General features: G+C 42.7%; 1 protein-coding gene across 3 annotated transcripts in view; it reads right to left on the bottom strand.

The window, feature by feature from the left end:
• The window catches only part of LOC124038634 (endothelial PAS domain-containing protein 1-like), a 79,736-nt gene that overhangs the window by 29,891 nt on the left and 23,452 nt on the right, over positions 1-26,393 (bottom strand). For 2 of the 3 annotated variants that reach the window (XR_006839388.1, XM_046354715.1), the window contains exons 2-4: positions 12,123-12,313; positions 2,710-2,858; positions 1,919-2,003 (exon numbers count right to left, since the gene is read on the bottom strand). Coding sequence is in view for 2 of the 3 variants with exons in the window: in XM_046354715.1 (XP_046210671.1) it covers positions 1,919-2,003; positions 2,710-2,858; positions 12,123-12,313 (425 nt within the window). In the remaining variant the exon portion in view is untranslated. The remainder of the gene's footprint in view (positions 1-1,918; positions 2,004-2,709; positions 2,859-12,122; positions 12,314-26,393) is intronic. The other variant, XM_046354716.1, reaches the window with a different exon arrangement.

Genomic DNA, 26,393 nt, shown 5'->3' with positions numbered 1-26,393 from the left:
GCTCCAGAGCGCTCAGATCCTCAGATTGGGGCGATGGTTCCTCTTCCAAAAGGACAATGACCCAAAATACACAGCCATGACAACGCAGGAGTGGCTTCAGGACAAGTCTCTGAATGTCCTTGATCCCAGACTTGAACCCAATCTAACATCTCTAGAGACACCTGAAAGTAACTGTGCAGCAATTCTCGCCATCCAACCTGACAGAGATTGAGAGGATCTGCAGAGAAGAATGGGAGAAACTCCCCAAATACAGGAGTGTCAAGCAGTGCCAAGTAATCACTGCCAAAGGTGTGTCAACAAAGTACTGAGTAAAGGGTCTGAATACTTACTATGTAAATGTGATATTACAGTTTTTTAGGTTTTAAAAAATTTGAAGAAAATTCAAAAAACTGTTTTTGCTTTGTCATAGGGGATTGTGTGCATATTCATGAGTAAAAAAACATATTTGATATATTTTAGAATCAGAATGTAACCCTACAAAATGCGGAAAAGGTCAAGGGGTCTGAATACTTTCCAAAGGCACTGTATATATTATACTATAGAACATTCCATGTGCAGAGCATGTGTGTATCTAATTCAGTGTCTCAGAGAGACACTGTGCTGTGCTCCTCTATTCTCTCGTATTGTCATCTAACCCTGACCCTAACCCTAACTCAGAGAGACACTGTGCTGTGCTCCTCTATTCTCTCGTATTGTCATCCAACCCTGACCCTAACCCTAACTCAGAGAGACACTGTGCTGTGCTCCTCTATTCTCTCGTATTGTCATCTAACCCTGACCCTAACCCTAACTCAGAGAGACACTGTGCTGTGCTCCTCTATTCTCTCGTATTGTCATCTAACCCTGACCCTAACCCTAACTCAGAGAGACACTGTGCTGTGCTCCTCTATTCTCTCGTATTGTCATCTAACCCTGACCCTAACCCTAACTCAGAGAGACACTGTGCTGTGCTCCTCTATTCTCTCGTATTGTCATCTAACCCTGACCCTAACCCTAACTCAGAGAGACTATGCTGTGCTCCTCTATTCTCTCGTATTGTCATCTAACCCTGACCCTAACCCTAACTCAGAGAGACACTGTGCTGTGCTCCTCTATTCTCTCGTATTGTCATCTAACCCTGACCCTAACCCTAACTCAGAGAGACACTGTGCTGTGCTCCTCTATTCTCTCGTATTGTCATCTAACCCTGACCCTAACCCTAACTCAGAGAGACACTGTGCTGTGCTCCTCTATTCTCTCGTATTGTCATCTAACCCTGACCCTAACCCTAACTCAGAGAGACACTGTGCTGTGCTCCTCTATTCTCTCGTATTGTCATCTAACCCTGACCCTAACCCTAACTCAGAGAGACACTGTGCTGTGCTCCTCTATTCTCTCGTATTGTCATCTAACCCTGACCCTAACCCTAACTCAGAGAGACACTGTGCTGTGCTCCTCTATTCTCTCGTATTGTCATCTAACCCTGACCCTAACCCTAACTCAGATAGACACTGTGCTGTGCTCCTCTATTCTCTCGTATTGTCATCTAACCCTGACCCTAACCCTAACTCAGAGAGACACTGTGCTGTGCTCCTCTATTCTCTCGTATTGTCATCTAACCCTGACCCTAACCCTAACTCAGAGAGACACTGTGCTGTGCTCCTCTATTCTCTCGTATTGTCATCCAACCCTGACCCTAACCCTAACTCAGAGAGACACTGTGCTGTGCTCCTCTATTCTCTCGTATTGTCATCTAACCCTGACCCTAACCCTAACTCAGAGAGACACTGTGCTGTGCTCCTATCTCATATTATTATTATCTAACCCTAACCCTAACCCTAACTCAGAGAGACACTGTGCTGTGCTCCTATCTCATATTATTATTATCTAACCCTAACCTTAGCCCTAACTCTTTCACGTAGACAGAGAGAATAATTACCGGTTTTCAGATTGAGGTTCTCGCGAATCTCGTCGTGGTCGCAGGGGTGGGTGAAGTCAAAGATGCTTTGTCCGGTCAACTCCACCTGTAAAGAAACACATATGGTGTTATGCCAGCAAGAACACAGGCAGGGCCAAAGCTTTGTTACATTGTGGTAACACCACATCAGCCAAACCAAAGAGACTAGTAACACCTGCATTCAGTCACAGTAAAGAGGTTAGGAAGACTGTTGTTCTCTGAGAGCCTTGCTTATCAGAGAGACCAGCAGTGAGAAATATAGTAGACAAAGCTGACGGTGTGAGAAGTGAGGAAGGGCTGGAGGCCTTCTGCCCTACGTAGCTACAGTAGATAGTGTGTTTGAGCCAAACAAGCCTCTGACAGGGCTGACATTTCACAGTTATGAGAGACATCCCCAGCTACAGCGTCTGTCTGTCTGTCTGTCTGTCTGTCTGTCTGTCTGTCTGTCTGTCTGTCTGTCTGTCTGTCTGTCTGTCTGTCTGTCTGTCTGTCTGTCTGTCTGTCTGTCTGTCTGTCTGTCTGTCTGTCTGTCTGTCTGTCTGTCTGTCTGTCTGTCTGTCTGTCTGTCTGTCTGTCTGTCTGTCTGTCTGTCTGCCTGCCTGTCTGTCTGTCTGCCTGCCTGCCTGCCTGTCTGTCTGTCTGTCTGTCTGTCTGTCTTTCCGTCTTTCCGTCTTTCCGTCCGTCCATCTTTCTGTCTCCAGGGAAAGAGTACTGGATGTATTGTACATAAGAAACAAGCCCATTATGCATGATTACATAATGTTTCTGCTCACCTGTGTTAAGCCCATTAACTTGTTGACGTTTTCTGAGAGGAAGATCATGTCGCCATCCGATGTAACCACAGTGACGAACCCCTCCAGTGACTTCAAATACATACAGTCCATCTGTCTGTCCTCCTCTGCCTCTGCACTGTTGGGGCAGCCTGTGGAAAACACACACGTCAGATGTGCAACATTATATAACCGTGTGTATGTGTCAAGCTTGTTTTCCTTCTTGAAGCCCTGGCCAAGGTCCAAAACAAACTTCATACTGCATCTCTAAACACTCCCAAATCCCCTGACCTTCCCTTGGTTGCTTCACACACACACACACACACACACACACACACACACACACACACACACACACACACACACACACACACACACACACACACACACACACACACACACACACACACACACACACACACACACACACACACACACACACACACACACACACACACACACACACACACACAAACTTGAGAAAGGCTGTTGCTTTAACGGCCTGTCTGTCTTAATAAGGCATACACTAATGAGTTAGCCTAAACTTTGAGACAAACATTCCCAGTACATTCCCAGTACACTGAAAGTACATGATATACTAGCCAGTAGCTTAATCAAATGAAGCAACACAACCCCAACAATATTCTGCAGTCAGCACCACGTTTTTTGAAGCCAAGTGAGAAAATAGAGATAATGTTAATTTGGCATGGGCTGAAAAGGGAGGCAGCAGAACGACTACAGAGTCCCAATGAACAAAACGTGACTCCATGCTGGGGGTGTGGTCGGAAGCCTGTGATTCCTACAGTGTGCTTCCCTTAGATAAGAGCTGTTCTCAAGGCCCGGGCCTGGATTTTGGAGTTTGGCCCAGCATGAGAATGAGGCCCCAGGGGAGCAGCGACTTTCTCATGGGTCCTTGGCTGATGGGAGATTCAACTCCACAGGACCACCTTTGGCCTGAACACTTACCAGTGATTTTGCATCAGTAGTTTTCCTCTCTATGATCTTGAGTAGAACGTTTGGGATTCTAATAACCCCCATTTGAGCTGCACAGAGACAGAGAAAAAGCTCAGACGAAGGCCTTGCTGCTGATAAGTAAAGCTTAATAAAGAGCAGTAATACTATCAAGAGCAGTATACTATCAACAGCAGTAATACTATCAAGAGCAGTATACTATCAACAGCAGTAATACTATCAAGAGCAGTGTGCGGTTTTTTCTCAGCTGTACAGAGACACGACATGGTTAAATGTACGTTAATAGGTACAGTATAATCAACATCACAATGCAGGACTAATAGTTTAAAAAAAGCCACACGATGCCATATCTTGCATCATTCAATGTAGTGTGTACTATATCCACCTACGGATCTGAGCTCAGAGGACTTTCCTCTTGAATGTTACATTTCATCCCATGTCAGAATCACTGCAGCTCAGTGCAAATGAAACAAATTGAACCGTTGTAGGGGTGTTGGTGAGACAATGTCATGGCAGCTACATACTTCAATAGGCAGCCTGCTTCTGTTGTCAAATAAGGCTGGTGGTTTTCGGTAAAACCAAGAATGCTAAATCAAGTGTAATTTAATCTTTATCCCTGGGAATATCTGTGTATCAGTGTCATAGTGGCTATCTGAGGGGCCAGTGTGTCAGTGTCCCAGATTCACATGGGCTGCTCTTAAATAACACAAGTGCTTCCCTACTGCTGCGGCAGTGTGTGTGTGTGTGTGTGTGTGTGTGTGTGTGTGTGTGTGTGTGTGTGTGTGTGTGTGTGTGTGTGTGTGTGTGTGTGTGTGTGTGTGTGTGTGTGTGTGTGTGTGTGTGTGTGGGGGAGTTGCATGGCGCCAGGGCAGGTCTGTGTTATGGCTGAGTTGAGAGAAGGAGCGTCAGCCTTACAGTTGCAGCAACCGGGCTTTCCACTGAGCGCCTTAATATCTCGCTCTCCATCCAACTCCAATCAGAAGCAACAGCCATGCAGATAAGATAATCGTCTGTAACATCTCCCCTCTACAGAGCTATTCTATCCCTCTCTCACTCCCCTTCCACTACTGTCCCTCACCGCCCCACTCCAGCCTATTCTGAATCCTCACATTCCATCTCCTTCCCCTACTGTCCCTCACCGCCCCACTCCAGCATATTCTAAACCCATACATTGAATCTCATTTTCTATATCGCTCACCTTCTAACTGCCCCTAAACTACCTATAGGTAGAACACCTTCTAACTGGCCCTAAACTACCTATAGGTAGAACACCTTCTAACTGGCCATAAAACCCCTATAGGTAGAACACCTTCGAACTGGCCCTGAAACACCTATAGGTGGAACAACTTCTAACTGGCCCTAAAACACCTATAGGTAGAACACCTTCTAACTAGCCCTAAAACACCTATAGGTAGAACACCTTCTAACTGGCCCTGAAACACCTATAGGTAGAACACGTAACTGGCCCTGAAACACCTGTAGGTAGAACACCTTCTAACTGGCCCTAAAACACCTATAGGTAGAACACCTAACTGGCCCTAAAACACCTATAAGTGGAACACCGTCCAACTATCCCTAAACCACCTATAGGTAGAACACCTTCTAACTGGCCTTGAAATACCTATAGGTAGAACACCTTCTAACTAGCCCTAAAACACCTATAGGTAGAACACCTTCTAACTGGCCCTGAAACACCTATAGGTAGAACACCTTCGAACTGGCCCTAAAACACCTATAGGTAGAACACCTTCTAACTGGCCCTAAAACACCTATAGGTAGAACACCTTCGAACTGGCCCTGAAACACCTATAGGTGGAACACCTAACTGGTCCTACAACACCTATAAGTGGAACACCTTCTAACTGGTCCTAAAACACCTATAGGTAGAACACCTTCTAACTGGCCCTAAAACACCTATAGGTAGAACAGCTTCCAACTGGCCCTGAAACACCTATAGGTAGAACACCTTCTAACTGGCCCTGAAACACCTATAGGTAGAACACCTTTCAACTGGCCCGAAAACACGTATAGGTAGAACACCTTCTAACTGGCCCTGAAACACCTATAGGTAGAACACCTTCTAACTGGCCCTAAAACATCTATAGGTAGAACACCTTCTAACTAGCCCTAAAACACCTATAGGTAGAACACCTTCTAACTGGCCCTGAAACACCTATAGGTAGAACACCTTCTAACTAGCCCTAAAAACCCATAGGTAGAACACCTTCTAACTGGCCCTAAAACACCTATAGGTAGAACACCTTCTAACTGGCCCTGAAACACCTATAGGTAGAACACGTAACTGGCCCTGAAACACCTGTAGGTAGAACACCTTCTAACTGGCCCTAAAACACCTATAGGTAGAACACCTAACTGGCCCTAAAACACCTATAAGTGGAACACCGTCCAACTATCCCTAAACCACCTATAGGTAGAACACCTTCTAACTGGCCTTGAAATACCTATAGGTAGAACACCTTCTAACTAGCCCTAAAACACCTATAGGTAGAACACCTTCTAACTGGCCCTGAAACACCTATAGGTAGAACACCTTCGAACTGGCCCTAAAACACCTATAGGTAGAACACCTTCTAACTGGCCCTAAAACACCTATAGGTAGAACAGCTTCCAACTGGCCCTGAAACACCTATAGGTAGAACACGTAACTGGCCCTGAAACACCTGTAGGTAGAACACCTTCTAACTGGCCCTAAAACACCTATAGGTAGAACACCTAACTGGCCCTAAAACACCTATAAGTGGAACACCGTCCAACTATCCCTAAACCACCTATAGGTAGAACACCTTCTAACTGGCCTTGAAATACCTATAGGTAGAACACCTTCTAACTAGCCCTAAAACACCTATAGGTAGAACACCTTCTAACTGGCCCTGAAACACCTATAGGTGGAACACCTAACTGGTCCTACAACACCTATAAGTGGAACACCTTCTAACTGGTCCTAAAACACCTATAGGTAGAACACCTTCTAACTGGCCCTAAAACACCTATAGGTAGAACAGCTTCCAACTGGCCCTGAAACACCTATAGGTAGAACACCTTCTAACTGGCCCTGAAACACCTATAGGTAGAACACCTTTCAACTGGCCCGAAAACACGTATAGGTAGAACACCTTCTAACTGGCCCTGAAACACCTATAGGTAGAACACCTTCTAACTGGCCCTGAAACACCTATAGGTAGAACACCTTCTAACTGGCCCTAAAACATCTATAGGTAGAACACCTTCTAACTAGCCCTAAAACACCTATAGGTAGAACACCTTCTAACTGGCCCTGAAACACCTATAGGTAGAACACCTTCTAACTAGCCCTAAAAACCCATAGGTAGAACACCTTCTAACTGGCCCTAAAACACCTATAAGTGGAACACCTTCTAACTGGCCCTAAAACACCTATAGGTAGAACACCTTCTAACTGGCCCTGAATCACCTATAGGTAGAAGACCTTCGAACTGGCCCTAAAACACCTATAGGTTGAACACCTAACTGGCCCTAAAACACCTATAGGTAGAACACCTTCTAACTGGCCCTAAAACACCTATAGGTAGAACACCTTCTAACTGGCCCTGAATCACCTATAGGTAGAGGACCTTTGAACTGGCCCTAAAACACCTATAGGTAGAAGACCTTTGAACTGGCCCTAAAACACCTATAGGTTGAACACCTAACTGGCCCTAAAACACCTATAGGTAGAACACCTTCTAACTGGCCCTAAACCACCAATAGGTAGAACACCTTCTAACTGGCCCTGAAACACCTATAGGTAGAACACCTTCTAACTGGCCCTGAATCACCTATAGGTAGAGGACCTTTGAACTGGCCCTAAAACACCTATAGGTTGAACACCTAACTGGCCCTAAAACACCTATAGGTAGAACACATTCTAACTGGCCCTAAAACACCTATAGGTAGAACACCTTCTAACTGGCCCTAAAACACCTATAGGTAGAACACCTTCCAACTGGCCCTGAAACACCTATAGGTAGAACACCTAACTGGCCCTGAAACACCTATAGGTAGAACAACTTCGAACTGGCCCTGAAACACCTATAGGTAGAACACCTTCTAACTGGCCCTAAAACACCTAAAGGTAGAACACCTTCCAACTGGCCCTGAAACACCTATAGGTAGAACACCTAACTGGCTCTGAAACACCTATAGGTAGAACATCTTCGAATTGGCCCTAAAACACCTATAGGTAGAACACCTAACTGGCCCCAAACACCTATAAGTGGAACACCTTCTAACTGGCCCTAAACCACCTATAGGTAGAACACCTTCTAACTGGTCCTAAAACACCTACAGGTAGAACACCTAACTGGCCCCAAACTACCTATAGGTTGTTTAGGGCCAGTTGGAAGGTGTAGGTCCTATAGACCTATAGGTCTACCTTCTAACTGGCCCTAAAACACCTATAGGTAGAACATATTCTAACTGGCTCGAAACCACCTATAGGTAGAACAATGCAAAACAGTTAAATCTAAGCAAGCCTAATTATCTTATTGAGTGATAATTCACTTAAAATGTTTGTTTTTCTTGTTTCTTTGTGCCAAGCTTATATTAAACTAAGATCCTATTTCAAAATGTTTTACCTTAATTATGTCATAAGATATTTAGGCTTGCTTAGATTTAACTTTTTGCTGTGAAGTTACACTGTTTGACCAGTAGAGATGGCAAACATACTTTTAACAAAGCACACCTGTTAATTGAAATGCATTCCAGGTGACTACCTCATGAAGCTGGTTAAGAATATTCCAAGAGTTTGAAAAGCTGTCATCGAGGCAAAGGGTGGCTACTTTGAAGAATCTCAAGTATAAAATATATTTTGATTTGTTTAATTAACCATTTTTTGTTTACTACATGATTCCATGTGTTATTTCATAGTTTTGATGTCTTCACTATTATTCTACAATGTAGATAATAGTAAAAATAAAGAAAAACCCTTTAATGAGTAGGTGTGTTCAAACTTTTGACTGGTACTGTAAATATATATACAATAAAATATCATTGTATGCATTGGTAGCAGTGATAAGCATAAGCTTTATGAGGAAAAAGGTGGTGAAGACACTTTGATGTGCGTTTGTGTGTTAGTGATGCGCAGATTGACTCATAACCCGCAGTCCGCACCATTATATCCCTGGGGCAGGCGGGTTTAGGGCAGACACGTGCACAGATCCGGCTCTACCTGTAAAGAGCACAGGCTCCTTTGCCCTTCCAGTCTCCAAAGTGCCCTTTTGGGTGGTGGTATAATTTCCCCCAAAATGTTCATTGCTGTTCAGGACCATTGCTGTTCAGTCGTCGCCAGGTTTTCCACCCCATCCATTGTTTGCGCCTGTTGATCTGCGCTGTACCGAGCTCACGCACCCAGTTGCGCCTTTTTCCCAGTCTATCTGAATGGAGATTGCTCGCGCCGGCCAGACCATGGCGACAGGACTAAGTGACTAAGTGGGCAGTTGAAATCGGCTAGAGGGCACCATTTTTTGGGATCTTGCATTGGAATTATATGGAATGCTTATATAATCACACTATACCCCAATAAACATGCCACTTATGAGTTCAGCAGCATGTTGTGATATGCCGCAATACACTTCTGTGAATCAAAGTATTCTCATTTTTGTCCCCTCAACATTATCCTCATATTTGCCCCTCCAACATTATTCTCATATTTGCCCCCCCAACAGTATTCTCATATTTGCCCCCCAACAGTATTCTCATATTTGCCCCCCCAACAGTATTCTCATATTTCCCCACCAACAGGATTCTCATATTTGACCCCCAACATTATTCTCAAATTTGCCACCCCAACAGTATTCTCATATTTGCCCCCCAACAGTATTCTCTTATTTGCCCCTCCAACAGTATTCTCATATTTCCCCCAAAATTATTCTCATATTTGCCCCCCAACAGTATTCTCATATTTCCTCTCCCAACAGTATTCTCATATTTGTCCCCCCAACAGTATTCTCATCTTTGCCCCCCCACACAATAGGGAATTAAACAATATTTATATTTTTTGAGAATGTGGAAATTGTCCGTGGGTATTTAAAGAACAATCCTGTCGAATTTGTTTCATTTGGTGATCTCATGAAGGACAGTGCTTGTGTACACTTCTCAATTATGGGGTTTGCATCTGGTGGTTGTGTAAAATATATGATTGAATATGAAACTATTTGTGAGAAGATGTAATGTGACGTTGGCCTTCTAAACAGGATACTTGTTTTGATATAAAGCTTTAACTAGTCAGTGGCCACACCCCTGTGAGCCCAGACATCACAGAAGGCATCATGGAACTGCCCCTTCTTCCACTCCCGTGACAAAAACCCATGGCAAAAATGACATTAGACCAGAAAATATGGAGCTGTCGCTACATGTTGAAATGGTTGGCAACTCTACAAAAGGACTAGACCAGAGAACGTGGAGACGAAACATCATGCTTTGGGGCTGTTTTCTGCAAAGGGACCAGGACGACTGATCTGTGTAAAGGAAAGAATGAATGGGGCCATGGATCGTGAGATTTTGAGTGACAACCTCCTTCCATCAGCAAAGGCATTGAAGATGAAACGTGGCTGGGTCTTTCAGCATGACAATGATCCCAAACACACCGCCCGGGCAACGAAGGAGTGGCTTCGTAAGAAGCATTTCAAGGTCCTGGAGTAGCCTTGCCAGTCTCCAGATCTGAACCCCATGGAAAATCTTTAGAGGGAGTTGAAAGTCTGTGTTGCCCAGCAACAGCCCCAAAACATCACTGCTCTAGAGGAGATCTTCATGGAGGAATGAGCCAAAATACCAGCAACAGTGTGTGAAAACCTTGTGAAGACTGAGGTCAAAAATGTTTGACCTCTGTCATTGCCAACAAAGGGTATATAACAAAGTATTGAGATAAACTTTTGTTATTGACCAAATACTTATTTTCCACCATAATTTGTAAATAAATTCATTAAAAATCCTACAATGTGATTTTCTGTTTTTTTTTCTCATTTTGTCTGTCATAGTTGAAGTGTATCTATGATAGCAATTACAGGCCTCTCTCATCTTTTTAAGTGGGAGAACTTGCACAATTGGTGGCTGACTAAATACTTTTTTGCCCCACTGTATGTACTTGAATCCACTCTGAATTTCCTGCTCTTGAGCGGCCCCCACCCCCTTTCCTTTGTCTAGCAAGTCGTCATATCGGTTTTGTCCGCTAGGGACTATTTCTTTGTTTCATGTAGTAACCAATGTATGACCTATTGTGCTTGTGTTTATGTAAATATGTGATTGATTAAGTTAGTAAAAAGATTATTAAGCCATTTTAAATATCGCTGATTCGTGACTCTATGCTAGGGTTCGTGCAGATATCCAAGGGTTTGCGATGTTCAGTAATGACACAGATGAGGTAAAATTCATTAATAAGCAACTGTTTTGAAAATCTATGAAAATATCTGAAGAGTTATATTTGGGAAATTGACACTTTATAAACAATATTTTCCACGGTGCCCCGATTTCCTAGTTAATTAAAGTTACATGATTAGTTTAATTGCGTAATTAAATTACACATAGATAATTGATTTGATAATATACATTCTTCACATTTAATGGTAGTCAATGCTATGACACTTGTTAGATATTGCTGCACTGTCGAAACTAGAAGCACAAGCATTTTGCTACACTCGCAATAACATCTGCTAACCATGTGTATATGACTAATAACATCTTATTTGATTTTGGTGATTACATGAGTATGGAAAAAGCAAAATGAGAAAGTTCTGTGGCTTTAAAAACGTTGAAAGTACTAATGTTATGGTTTTCAGATTAGGGCCCATCTCTGGCGTTGATTTGGAGGAGTCACATTTTATGGACAACATGTCGGGAATAGCTGGGGCACGTCGATTAACCCGTACTGTGACTGGAAAGAAGGAGGAAAGGCTTTCTGTACAGTTGATGTTGAGTCTCTCATGAAAAGCTGGGTACAGAACTTGTTCTCAACTAACATACTTGGTTAAATAAAGGTGAAAAAAAATATATAAACAATATGAGAAATGCGGTCCAAGCATATGCACAAAACCACTACAATGTCATAAATGGCCATGTGTCAAGTATTTGCAGATGGAATATCAGTGTTGAAGAGGATGCACAATGCTGCAATTGTGATGGGAATCATGTTCCAGAGTTCACCCAATGCCATGTTAGGGTGAAGGTCAAAGTAACGAGGATTAAACCAATTAAAAAAATTGAGGAGACTGGTTATCAACGTGCAAGCGGCAAAAGAAATGCAATAAATGTTCAAGAGAAAAAAAGGGAACTGTATTATTTTATATTTGCATGTTAATCTATCACATATAGTCCGGTTGACGGGTGAACTAACACCTGACCCACGCATTTTGTGTGTATGTTTGTATGTGTGTGTCTTCATGTACAGTATGTGTGCATGGTATAGCGCTGACCTGAACCGATGACCTTGCGGGTGCGCAGGAAGCTGATGGCCAGTCTCATGATGGAGGCTTTGTCCAGGTGGGAGCTGACGCTGTCTGGGAGGGGCAGCTGATTGGCCAGCTCGTAAAACACCTCCGTCTCCTTACTACGACGACAGCGTGCCGCATCACGAGACCTCTCCTTACGCCGCTCCGAACTGTTCCTTGACAGGAAGAGAAGTCAGGTCAGGTGGAGAGGTCTTAGGTCAGATGAGCTATTGGCTACAGGTAGAAAGTTTATATCAAACATTGTTGGGTCAAATCCATTTAAATTCCAGTGCAATGAAGGTAGATCAAATTCCAATTATAAATGTTTCTTATTGAAAAGTCCTGTAGATAGTCATAATTAGAATTTCAGTGTACTTCCTGAATTGACTGGAATGGTAAGGACCCCAACCCTGAACCCAACACTCCTGAATAATGTATTATTTATTTGCGTTATTTCTCTCAGGACCAGCAACAATCACCTGTTGAAGACAGTGAGTGGACACAAATGGGAAAACACATATAGGATATAATCATTGAGCTCAGCAAACAAAAGAGACCCAAGTCTCAAGACTGTGTCTGTGTCTCAACTTCTTTATAGCTATGCAGATTTAGCATCTTTCCATATCTTAACATATATTAACAGTCCACTAGTCTTTCTACATCTTAATAATATAGTCCACTAGTCTTTCTACATCTTAATAATATAGTCCACTAGTCTTTCTACATCTTAATATAGTCCACTAGTCTTTCTACATCTTAATAACATAGTTAACATATCTTTCTACATCTTAATAACATAGTCCACTAGTCTTTCTACATCTTAATAACATAGTCCACTAGTCTTTCTACATCTTAATAATATAGTCCACTAGTCTTTCCATATCTTAATATAGTCCACTAGTCTTTCTACATCTTAATATAGTCCACTAGTCTTTCTACATCTTAATAATATAGTCCACTAGTCTTTCTACATCTTAATATAGTCCACTAGTCTTTCTACATCTTAATAACATAGTTAACATATCTTTCTACATCTTAATAACATAGTCCACTAGTCTTTCTACATCTTAATAACATAGTCCACTAGTCTTTCTACATCTTAATAATATAGTCCACTAGTCTTTCCATATCTTAATATAGTCCACTAGTCTTTCTACATCTTAATATAGTCCACTAGTCTTTCTACATCTTAATATAGTCCACTATTCTTTCTACATATTAATAATATAGTCCACTAGTCTTTCCATATCTTAATATAGTCCACTAGTCTTTCTACATCTTAATATAGTCCACTAGTCTTTCTACATCTTAATATAGTCCACTAGTCTTTCTACATCTTAATATAGTCCACTAGTCTTTCTACATCTTAATATAGTCCACTAGTCTTTCTACATCTTAATATAGTCCACTAGTCTTTCTACATCTTAATATAGTCAGCTAGTCTTTCTACATCTTAATATAGTCCACTAGTCTTTGTACATCTTAACATAGTTCACTAGTCTTTCCATATCTTAATATAGTCCACTAGTCTTTCTACATCTTAATATAGTCCACTAGACTATCCATATCTTAATATATTATTTTAGTAATTTGTCAATAATGTCCCTCAGTTTGTTACACAATCTCTTCTGGTTCTCATTTCCATCTACAATTGTGACAGACTGCAGATGTGATCATTGGGAACAGTGATGCTTAACTGACTTTTACTCACAATACTGTGAGACAGAGTGAAACAGAGGCAGTGAGGGGAAAGACAGAAAGAGAGAGAGTAAAAACACTTGCTAAAGATGCATCCAAGTGCTGAACCCACTTCCTCTGTCTCAACAGTTTCCGTCAAAGAAAGCAGGTCATTGCCCAAACATCGTCACCACAAGCTTCTTAGCTTCTCTCACACACTCACACTCACACTCACTCTCTCTCTCTCTCTTTCTAGGACACAGACTATTTCTCATGAAAAGACAAAAGATTATTAGAGGCATTGTGCATACCAGAACATTCTCTTCTGACATTCCACAAAGACATAACTCTCTTCGCAACCACTCACAGATGGATTGGATTGAGATATCTCTGAGAGGTTTTTGGTGAGCAGAGAACACAGACAGACTCTTTAGTAGTCCGTCATATGATAGGATTAGTGTCTTACACCTGAATAGTGCTTAGACTGAGTCCCACTCTCAGCCAACACACACACTGAACGAGAGGGAGAAATGGTGGGAGTGAGTCAGAGAGCACAGCAAACTTCAAGGGACAGGGAATCCTGTAGGTGTTAGACCAACACAGAAGTGTACAGAGTTGCAAAAACTGAGACACAGACAAAACTGATGGTGTACTTTATGCTTCATCAACATATTCCAACACCAGAAAACTCAGATACAGATATAGCGCAGGTACCAATTAAACTTTCTCTTCCTTCCAAAACAAACATTTGATTACAGAGCAACTTCAAAATAGCTGACTAACAATGCTGGTTGAGCACCCTTAATGTGAGATGTATCAAACTCAGCAGTCTCATTAAGTCAGGGAAGGTTGATTCTAGATGCGTGTCAATGGGAGGTGAATTGTACCTCTAAACCCCTTCCCTACCAACCAGAGAATCAAACCACTCTAAACCCATTCTCTACCAACCAGAGAATCAAACCACTCTACACCCATTCTCTACCAACCAGAGAATCAAACCACTCTAAAACTCTTCCCTACCAACCAGAGAATCAAACTCTAAACCCCTTCTCTACCAACCAGAGGATCGAACCACTCTAAACACCTTCTCTACCAACCACAGGATCGAACCACTCGAAACACCTTCTCTACCAATCACAGGATCGAACCACTCGAAACACCTTCTCTACCAACAACAGGATCGAACCACTCTAAACCCCTTCTCTACCAACCAGAGGATCGAACCAGAGGATCGAACCACTATGCAGTTTAAACTCAAAGGCATAAAACATTTCAAATGGCAATCTTCAGGTCAGACAATGACAAAGCGATCAGCTTTTAGGGCAAACAGCTGAGGGATGGGGCTGGAGTAAAGCAACCACTCTCAAATTCATAGACAGGGCTATGGATTTAGAAATCTCAGAAAAAAATATACAAACAGTTTGCACATAATCAGCATTCCAATTCATCCCAAAGGTGTTCAATGGGGTTGAGGTCAGGGCTCTGTGCAGGTCAGTCAAGTTCTTCCACACCAATCTCTACAAACCATTTCTATATGGACCTTGCTTTGTGCACTGGGGCATTGCCATGCTGAAACAGGAAAGGGCCTTCTCCTTTACTGTTGCCACAAAGTTGGAAGCACATAATCGTCTAGAATGTCATTGTATGCTGTCGCATTAATATTTCCCTTCACTGGAACTAAGGGGCCAAGCACAAACAATGACAAACAGCCCCAGACCATGATTCCCCCTCCAAACTTTACAGTTAGCACTATGCATTGGGGCAGATAGCGTTCTCCTGGCATCCGCCAAACCCAGATTCGTCCATCGGACTGCTAGATGGTGAAGCTTGGCATTGTGCATGGTGATCTTAGGCTCTTCTCAGCCATAGAAACCCATTTCTTGAAGCTCCTGATGACCGTTCTTGTGCTGATGTTGCTTCCAGAGGCCGTTTGGAACTCAGTGGTGAGTGTTGCAACCGAGGACAGATGATTTTTACGCGCTACGCGCTTTAGAACTCAGTAGTTCCATTCTGTGATTTTATGTGGCATACTACTTCCTGGCTGAGCCATTGTTGCTCCAGCACTTCTTGACAGGGCCAGTTCTAGCGGGGCAGAATTTTGATGAACTGACTTGTTGAAAAGGTAGCATCCTATGACGGTTCCACAATGAAAGTCACTGAGCTCTTCAGTAAGGCCATTCTACTGCCAATGTTTATCTGTAGAGATTGCATGACTTTGTGCATGATTTTATACACCTGTCAGCAACATCTGGGTCAAAATGATCACAAGAGGTCAACATGATCGCAAAACTCCCAGAACCACACGGGGGGACCTAGTGAATGACCTGCAGAGAGCTGGGACCAAAATAACAAAGCCTACCATCAGTAACACACTACGCCGCCATGGACTCAAATCCTGCAGTGCCAGACGTGTCCCCCTGCTTAAGCCAGTACATGTCCAGGCCCGTCTGAAGTTTGCTAGAGAGCATTTGGATGATCAAGAAGACGATTGGGAGAATGTCATATGGTCAGGTGAAGCCAAAATATAACTTTTTGGTAAATACTCAACTCGTCGTGTTTGGAGGACAAAGAATGCTGAGTTGCATCCAAAGTACACCATACCTATTGTGAAGCATGGGGGTGGAAACATCATGCTTTGGGGCTGTTTTTCTGCAAAGGGACCAAGACGACTGATCCGTGTAAAGGAAAGAATGAATGGGGCCATGTATCGTGAGATTTTGAGTGAAAACCTCCTTCCATCAGCAAGGGCATTGAAGATGAAACGTGGCTGGGTCTTTCAGTATGACACTGATTCCAAACACACCGCCCGGGCAACGAAGGAGTGGCTTCGTGGAGGAGGAGATCTGCATGGAGGAATGGGCCAAAATACCAGCAACAATGTGTGAAAACTTTGTGAAGACTTACAGAAAACATTTGACCTCTGTCATTGCCAACAAAGGGTATGTAACAAAGTATTGAGATACACTTTTGTTATTGACCAAATACTTATTTTCCACCATAATTTGCAAATAAATTCATTAAAAATCCTGGAAAAATCTGGATTTTTTTTTCTCATTTTGTCTGTCATGATGAAAATTACAGGCCTCTCTCGTCTTTTTAAGTAGGATAACTTGCACAATTGGTGGATGACTAAATACTTCCCCCCCACTGCATTCCAGTGATCAAAAAGTTCATATATCCCCATTCCAGTGAACAAAAAGTTAAAATATCCCCATACTAGTGAACACATCACTGGCTGATATCATAGTACTAGAATGTACTTTCTCCCTTGTTTTTTGTTGTTGTTTATAAACTCTAACTCCTGACCTCTGATCTCTTCTGAATTCACAGAATAATATAATTCCAAACTAGCCCAGAACCACATATATGAGTAGCAGTGTGTATTGAAGCACATACAAAAATAATACTGTATGCAGAACCCAAGCCTTGATTTAAAAAAGAGAAAGGGTTGAGTCTGACAAAAGAGGAGGAGAGGAGAGGCTGCCAAACAGCTACAATTACACTAAACCGCAAAATAAAGGGTGAGTTAAGATGGGGTGGTTATGCAAGATAAGGTGAAAGTATAGCGGGATAAAGAAAGAGTATAAAGTCTTGTAAGTGATGGTTAGAGGATGTAATCAGCTTTGTTTCCTTTGACTCAAAGTCAGGGCCTTGGAGTGTTGTCTGCCCAGGCAGAGATGTGGTCTGCGGCGGTTCTATTGGGGCATGGCGTGTGGCACAAGGAGGGTGAACTCTGTGTGCCCTGTGCCCTGGTACACCACAGCTAAAGTACACACACACACACACACACAGAGTTAAATATGTTGTATGTTCAGCAGTTAGAGGTTTGACTTTCTGTGGCTTTTAAAAGCCACAAGATAAGAGTACGGATAAACTGCCAAGAGAAACATTGAATAAAATAGCAAACTTGCTGAAAACTAAAGAAAGCAAAATAATCCTTTACTCTGATTTCAAGATTTATTTAATCAGTTCATTCAGTGTATTACTTATTTGGTTTCCTTTCTGTCAGTCACTCGGTAAAACAAACTATGGGGAGTATAATTTTCATCACCTGAAGAAAACTGAAATCAAAGCCAAAGGGCCAATAGTTGCCGAGCTCACCCACCTTCCCCACCTTTATGGCTATAATACCAGTGCTCGCATTCATTTCCTCAATTCTTCGCTCTTCAACTCGTCTGAAGGAATAACGTGTCACGCAATTTTCAAACTTTTCAAGCCACAAAGATTACCAGATACTGCTCCGTCTTAGATGTCTGTTAGTGGGGAGAGAGTACGCGTCCCCCTAGATGTCGCAAATGTTGCGTCTTGGTATCGATTTTTGTGTTTGCTAAGAGCTAACTACTTTATGCTCTGCTTGTGGTGCCAGTGCTTCCTTTCTTGATGGCCAGTGATAAAAGTAAGTTAAAAAAGGCTAACGAGCAGAGTTTGAACCTCCAACCATGCCCTTGAGCATGTGATTTCACAACTAAACTTAAAGATACTCATGAGTGCTGTCCTGTTCGCCTCAGGTTGAAAGACGCTCAGGAGACATTGGCTCTGACCAGTTTGTGCGACCATTCAACTCCGGTGGGTATCGGACTGACTTTAGGAGAACTATTGGGGCTGCTGGCGAAGGGTCTTCCGGTGAAGTGACCTTGGGAATGGGGTTGTCTGAGGTCGGTAGAGAGTGGTGGTCGGAGTTGATAGGGATGTCATCCCAGCCGAGTGAGGCTCATTCCAGTTTCTGTGGCAGTGTTCAGATTCCAGGGATGATGTACTATCCCTGGTTGGCTCTGGAGGGTTTTCGGATTACATCATTCTGGGGTCATCTAAAGCCACAACTTTGGATTTGGCGGGGGAGAGTGGACCATTGGTGATTAACCTCTCTTAGGTAGGGGGCAGTATTTTCACATCCGGATGAAAAGCGTGCCCAAATAAAAGGTGCCTGTTACTCAGGCCAAGAAGCTAGGCTATGCATATAATTGGTTTAGTTGGATAGAAAACACTCTAAAGATTAAAACTGTTAGAATTTTGTCTGTGAGTATATCAGAACTGATATGGCAGGCGAAACCCTGAGGACAACCATCCCAAAATATAGTAATTTTAGTCTACCACTGTTTTCAATGGCTGTCACTTTTATTATAAGGCGATGTGATGGACAGACGAGTGTATTTGGATGAGCCAATAACTCCAACAAGGTTGTTTGACTCGTCTATGGAGTACTTCCATTTGGATTGCTATGCATATGGACGCTTCACCATTACCATCAGTTGATCAAGGTATCCCTATCGTGCCTAAGGGTGTTGACTCCTTGGAGGGACCCACGACTGCTGTTGCTGGGAGTTCTCATGGGCCAGGTAGTGTCTTGCAGTGTGATCATGACAGACACATCTTTACTGCGATGGGAGCGCTGTGTGTGGGCTACTCAGATAGAGGGATTTGGTCAACAGCGCAAAGCGCAGCATGTGTCGCTAAGATCCGACAACAGGACAATGGTGGCATACATCCAGAGCCAGGAAGGACATGGCCTCTCTTTCCTAAACCTGGCCCGTTATCTGTTCGTACGGAGCTGTTCTCATTTCCTGCCGCTTAGGGCAACGTACCTTTCCGGATCTAACAATGTGGGTGCGGAACTACTTTCAGGGGAAAACAAATGATAATCCCACTAAGTGCAAACCAGATGGGATGGCGTAAAGCTGCAGAATGCTGTGGTAACCATGGTGGTTAAGTGTGCCTTGAATTCAAAATAAATCTCAGACCGTGTCACCAGCAAAGCACCCCACACCATCACACCTCCTCCTCCATGCTTCACGGTTGGAAATACACATGCGGAGATCATCCGTTCACCTACTCTGCGTCTCACAAAGACAGGGCGGTCGGAAACAAAAATGTCAAATTTGCACTCATCAGACCAAAGGACTGATTTCCACCGGTCTAATGTCCATTGCTCAAGAAAGGCCCAAGAAAGTATCTTCTTCTTACTGGTGACCTTTAGTAGTGGTTTCTTTGCAGTATTTAAACCATGAAGGCCTGATTTACACAGTCTCCTCCAAACAGTTGCTATTGAGATGTGTCTGTTACTTGAACTCTGTGAAGCATTTATTTGGCCTGCAATTTCTGAGGCTGGTAACTCTAATGAACTTATCCTCTGCGGCAGAGGTGAGTCTGGGTCTTCCTTTCCCGTGGCGGTCCCCATGAGAGCCAGTTTCATCATAGCACTTGATGCTTTTTTGCAACTGCACGTGAAGAAACCTTCAATGTTCCTGACATTTTCCAGATTGACTGACCTCCTTAAAGTAATGATGGACTGTAATTTTTCTTTGCTTATTTGATCTGTTCTTGCCATAATATACTTGTTTTTTATTTCACTATTATTTAATTAAAACTTCTTAGGGTTAGGCCCCTTTTTTCTCAATGCCTGCCTGAATGACATGCACAAAGTTGCTCAGGCCCTGAAGCTAGGATATGCATGTAATTGGTAGCATTGGAAAGAAAACACTTTGACGTTTATAGAAATGCTAACAATGATGTAGGAGAATATATCACAATAGATATGGTAGGAGAAAATCCAAAGAAAAACCAACCAGATTTTTCTTTTTTGAGAGACCATCCCCTTGCAATGGCAAGTATAAGTATAACGTATAAAGTATAAAATTAGCTCCCTGGATGCAATTCCTATGGCTTCCACAGGGAGTCAGCAGTCTATGTTCAATGTCTATGTTCAAGGCTTGTAACGGATAAGAAATAACAGTTTTAGTAGAAGGACACAGTCTTGGAAATGTGTGTTTGCGCACACCATGAAGACCAAGGACGCACCTGCTAAAATCTATTTCCTATTGAACATACTTCTTTCTGTAAGAAGTATTATTCTTTGATTACATTTTAGGGTATCTGAGGAGTAAATAGAAACGCAATTTGACTTGTTGAAACACAATTAGGGGTAGATTTTTTAATTCATTTCTATGTTGAATAAGAGGATTACTCATAACGATGTCGCCAACTAAACTGACTTTTTGGTATATAAAGAAGTATTTTATCTAACAAAACAACACTACATGTTATAGCTGGGACAATTTGGATGACAAATCAGAGGAAGATTTTCAAAAAGAAAGTGAATATTTAATCGCTATTTGTGAATTTATGAAACCTGTGCCGGTGGAAAAATATTTTGATATGGGGCACCGTTCTCAAAGAATCGCATGGCATTTGCTGTAATACCTACTGTAAGTCGGACAGTGCAGTTAGATTAACAAGAATTGAAGCTTTCAATCGATATAAGACACTTATAAGTACCTACATTTTTAATATCCATAATTTTTATGATTATTTATTTGAATTGCGCACCCTCCAGTTTCACCGGGTAGGCTAGTTGAGAACAAGTTCTCATTTACAACTACAACCTGGCCAAGATAAAGCAAACCAGTGCGGCACAAACAACACAGAGGTCCACATGGGATAAAAAAACGCACAGTCCCCGGGGTAGGGGTAGCCAGGTAGAAAGCAAAATGCTTATTGAAATTCTCAATTATCACGGATTTATCGGTGGTGACAGTGTTTCCTAGCCTCAATGCAGTGGGCAGCTGGGAGGAGGTGCTGTTCTTCTCCATGGACTTTACAGTGTCCCAGAACATTTTGGAGTTTGTGCTACAGGATGCAAATTTCTGTTTGAAAAAGATAGCCTTTTCTTTCCTAACTTCCCTGAAAAGTTGCATACCGCAGGGGCTATTCGATGCTAATGCAGCACACCACATGATGTTTTTGTGCTGGTCATGGGCAGTCAGATCTGAAGTAAACCAGCGTCTATATCTGGTCCTTGTTCAATTTTTTTTTGAATGGGGCATGCTTTTTTAAGATGGTGAGGAAAGCACTTTTAAATAATAACCAGGCATCCTCTACTGACGGAGTGAGGTCAATGTCCTTCCAGGATACCCGGGCCAGGATAACCGGGCCAGGTCGATTAGAAATGCAGAAGTGATTTAGGGAGCGTTTGACAGTGATGAGCGGTGTATGTCCCCATTGTATGTTATACAGAGTCACCGACTGAAAGGGAAGATACAGTTATGAATATAACTACTGTACCCTGAAGGAGGAAACCATGCATAACATAATTTGGCCCCGCGCCGTTAGGGTATTTGGACTTGCTGAAGAGCGGTACTGAATTTATGAAATTATCAGTTTTCAGGTAATTATTATTGGTCATTAACTCCCCATTGTATGTTATACCTCGTTCCCCCCTTCAGGGAACAGTAGTTATATTCATAACTGTACATTTTCACTGGGAATTTTATTTTGGTCTTGGCAAAGGTCAAATTGAAAATGATCTTCAAGTTCTGCCGGGACTTTGATGAATGGCAGGAAATCACTCAAAAGGTGGCAAGACTGATCTGAGATGGATTTGGACTGAGAGTGGTGGCACCCCTTTACTTTTTTCCAGACCAGGTCTTGTTCTGTTTCCTCTATCAGTGAACAGGACTGTGGTGTTCTGAAGAGGTGGTGCTTGGGTCCACGCCAGGGTAAGGAGCTCAGACGTCCAAGTCTTTCACCACAATAGGATTCCATACGTGCCAACATTAACAGAAACACTCCCCCCTCTCCCCACCCCTACACTCCTCCTTCCTCTAATCCTCCCTCTCTTGTCCTATTTGTCAGAAAATACATCACCATGAAGCTGGTTTCCACAGAGACCGCCTCGGATGCAACGGTGTCAGAGAGGCTATGTTCTAAAAATGGGCTGTGGCAAGCAGACATAGTCCTTTCCTGTGTTGTATCCCATCGGCCAAAGGAAGATGACGGAGCAGGCTTCCCTCTGGGTGGATTTCACAGTAGTATGATGTTATATTGCTTCATTACATATTAATAGCATACTGTTAGCTTGCTTCATTACATATCAATAGCATACTGTTGTCTTGCTTCATTACATACCTTGTCCTACTATCTGTATTTTTTGGCGCCTCAAACAGACAAACATTTATTCCAAAGTCATAATTTTCTAATCTATGGTTGGGAGCGAGCTATCAATTAGAAACCTTGCCCATGGCCATGCACTTTGACCTCTTTCAGACAATTCAAAGGGATTTCAACTGGGGGCAATGGAAATGTGTAGTGAAGGGCTACTGTGGGTCCTTATCTTATCGAGGTATTTTTATACTAACCCGTGTCATGTTAAATTATCCCAGAGGTCTGGCCTCATTAACCCTGGTCATGTGATTTAACCAGTGTCCACTACTCACTATCTGGCTACTATCAGTATGGGTTTGTGTGCCTGTGCATGCATTTGTGTGTGTGTGTGTGTGTGTGTGTGTGTGTGTGTGTGTGTGTGTGTGTGTGTGTGTGTGTGTGTGTGTGTGTGTGTGTGTGTGTGTGTGTGTGTGCGTGTGCGTGTGCGCGTGTGTGTGTGTGTGTGTGCGTGCATTCGTGTGTGTGTGTGTGCGTGTGCGTGTGTCTGTATGCATGTGTGTGTGTGTGTGTGTGTGTCTGTATGCATGTGTGTGTGTATGTGTGTGTCTGTATGCATGTGTGTGTGCGCAGCTAGTGGTGACACTGTTTGATAGTCTGGCCTATTGTTACTGCTCAGTCCCAGTGGAAGATCCAGGATATGAAACAATGGAGTCCCAGCACTGTTCGGGCACTGAGCCTCCCAATGTACTCAACGACCCCTCCCACTCACAACCAGGAGACAGTAGCCAATACAGACAGATCCATCCACCGAAGAGTTCAGTTCAAACGGTCTAAACCCCAATCATCAGATGACCCTTAAACCCAACTACCCAACAGTCCATGAAGTCTACAGTCTGAACCGCAGTTCGTCGATACGTCAACCAAGTTGACAGTGAGCCCCGCTTCTACCCTGACATCCACGGCTGGCCAACTGGCCACTACTTAGAATCCCAAAGAGTCAATCTTTATTTATTTATTTTATTTTTTATTTTGTCTTTATTTAATCAGGTTTTTTCACATTGAGATAACATCTCTTTTCCAAGAGAGACCTGGTCCAATAGCAGCAGGGGGAACAACATTTCAGACAAACAACTTACATACACTAACACAACATTAAACAAAACTATAAACACACATACAGTACAACAATTACATATTACATTAAAAACACAAACATCTGGACTAAAAACAACTGGCCTAAAAACAATTACACTCTTCTATGATATATACATTGATCAAGTGTTTAAACTGTACCAATGAAACTGGGACCGTAATTGATATTTATTTACCTGACTAAAAAATAACAGAGATAAAATGGAATTTTACCCAATATGACCTTATAAATCAGTGTATTCCAGTGTTTAAGCCTACGCAAGATCAATGATGACCAGCCAACAGCGCTGTAGAGATCACAATGATGTGTTAGACATTTCTGATTTGTAATGAACCTGAGGACTGCATGATACACTGAATCAAGTGCTCTCAGGGTAGTGGCTGAGGTCTGCATATATATAATATCACTAAAATCTAAAACCGACAGTAATGTACATTGTACCAGCTCCTTCCTTGCCCTCAAAAGAAAAACAAGCCTTATGCCAGTAATAAAATCCTATTTTCGTCTTGAGCTTCCCTATCAAGTTCTCTACATGCACAGTGAAGCTCAGCTTATCATCAATCTACACACCCAAATATTTGTACACTTTAACTTGCTCTATAGTATGTCCAGCCAATGTAGCAATGACATGATTTGTAACATGCCTGTCATTTGAAAATACCATGCATTTTGTTTTACACAAATTTAGAATCAGCTTTAAATCATACAGATTCTGTTGTATGATGTTAAATGCTCTTTGGGCATTTTCAAAAGCTAAAGATAAACTACTACCACTTGAATAAAGAACATTATCATCTGTATAAAAATGAACATCCGCTGTTTCAAAATGAACAACAGAGGCCCAAACACCTGAGCACACCTCTATAGACTCAGATTTACAACCATCCACCATTACACATTGTGTACGACTTGATAGATCATTTATAAACCAATCTAGAGCATGACCAGTAATTCCACAACATTTGAACCTTTGCACTAACACAGCATGGTCCACGGTGTCACTCACTTGTGGGGATGATCCAAGATGGCGTAGCAGTAAGTAAGTCCTGTCGTCCTGTCCCCTGTATATATCGCGTCTTTTTCGTTTTTTTACATATTTTTCTTCGCATACCTCTTTAAAAACATTTTGCTAAATCTAAGCTTCCAAATACTCTCCTGCAACCCGCCTCACCCAATGTAGCTATTTTTCCTAAAGTATTTATATTTACTTCGGAACTGAAACCCCTCAACTGAAGCTAGCCAGCTAATCCACCAGCTATGCTAGTGGTCTTCAGCTAACCGGTCATCAGCTAACCTTTAGCCCGGAAAGCTCTCGCCAGTTCGAACAACGCGACTCTAACCAGAGCATAACGGACCTATTTATTTTTCATCCCCGGATTCCCACCGCAAACGGAACATTTTTCAGCTGGATCTTCACAACTAGCTATCTAGCTAAACTGCAACCCCGGATGATTACCCCTGGCTAGCGTTTCCACCCACTTAGCTTGAAGCTAGCCCGGCCAGAGCACCTGTAGCACACCCCTGCTACCCTGTCTAGCCCGGGCCTACGAACTGTTAGCTTGTTAGCACAGGCCTGCTAACCGTCTGAATCGCCGCGTCCCAAACACTCTCTGGACCCATATTTACTTTCTATCTCTTTTTGATTTTTAAATTGTTTATACCTTCCGGAAACCTGCCTCACCCATTGTGATACGGAATCGCTATTATTTTTAATCTTTTAGAACACACTCAAGAACCTCCAGACGCTAACCAGCTAACTAGCTACAAGCTATTTAGTCATTGTTAGTTGTTTTGTTTTTTTACCTGGATAACACTCGCCAGTCCAGCTTCCCTGCCCATCCACCGCTGCCCCCTGGACACTGATCTCTTGGCTACATAACTGATGCACGCTGGACTGTCCATTAATCACGGTACTCCATTCTGCTTGTTTGTTTCATCTGTCGGCCCCATTGCCTAGTCAAAGCCATTTTACCTGCTGTTTGTTGTGCTAGCTGACTAGCTGTTGCTGTCTCACCTACTGTATTAGCTAGCTTTCCCAATTCAACACCTGTGATTACTGTATGCCTCGCTGTATGTCTCTCTCATATGTCAATATGCCTTGTATACTGTTGTTCAGGTTAGTGATCATTGTTTTAGTTCACAATGGAGACCCTAGTTCCACTCTTCATACACCTGTTACCTCCTTCGTCCCACCTCCCACACATGCGGTGACCTCACCCATTACAACCAGCATGTCCAGAGATACAACCTCTCTCGTCATCACCCAGTGCCTGGGCTTACCTCCGCTGTACCCGCACCCCACCATAGCCCTGTCTGCGCATTATGCCCTGAATATATTCTACCATGCCCAGAAACCTGCTCCTCTTATTATCTGTCCCCAACACTCGACCAGTTTTGATAGCCTTCAGCCGCACCCTCATACTACTCCTTCTCTGCTCCGCGGGTGATGTGGAGGTAAACCCAGGCCCTGCATGTCCCCAGGCACCCTCATTTGTTGACTTCTGTGATCGAAAAAGCCTTGGTTTCATGCATGTCAACATCAGAAGCCT

The sequence above is a fragment of the Oncorhynchus gorbuscha genome, linkage group LG06 (assembly GCF_021184085.1).
Source record: "Oncorhynchus gorbuscha isolate QuinsamMale2020 ecotype Even-year linkage group LG06, OgorEven_v1.0, whole genome shotgun sequence".
Classification (NCBI taxonomy): Eukaryota; Metazoa; Chordata; class Actinopteri; order Salmoniformes; family Salmonidae; genus Oncorhynchus; species Oncorhynchus gorbuscha.
This window is presented reverse-complemented; position numbering and strand designations above follow the sequence as displayed.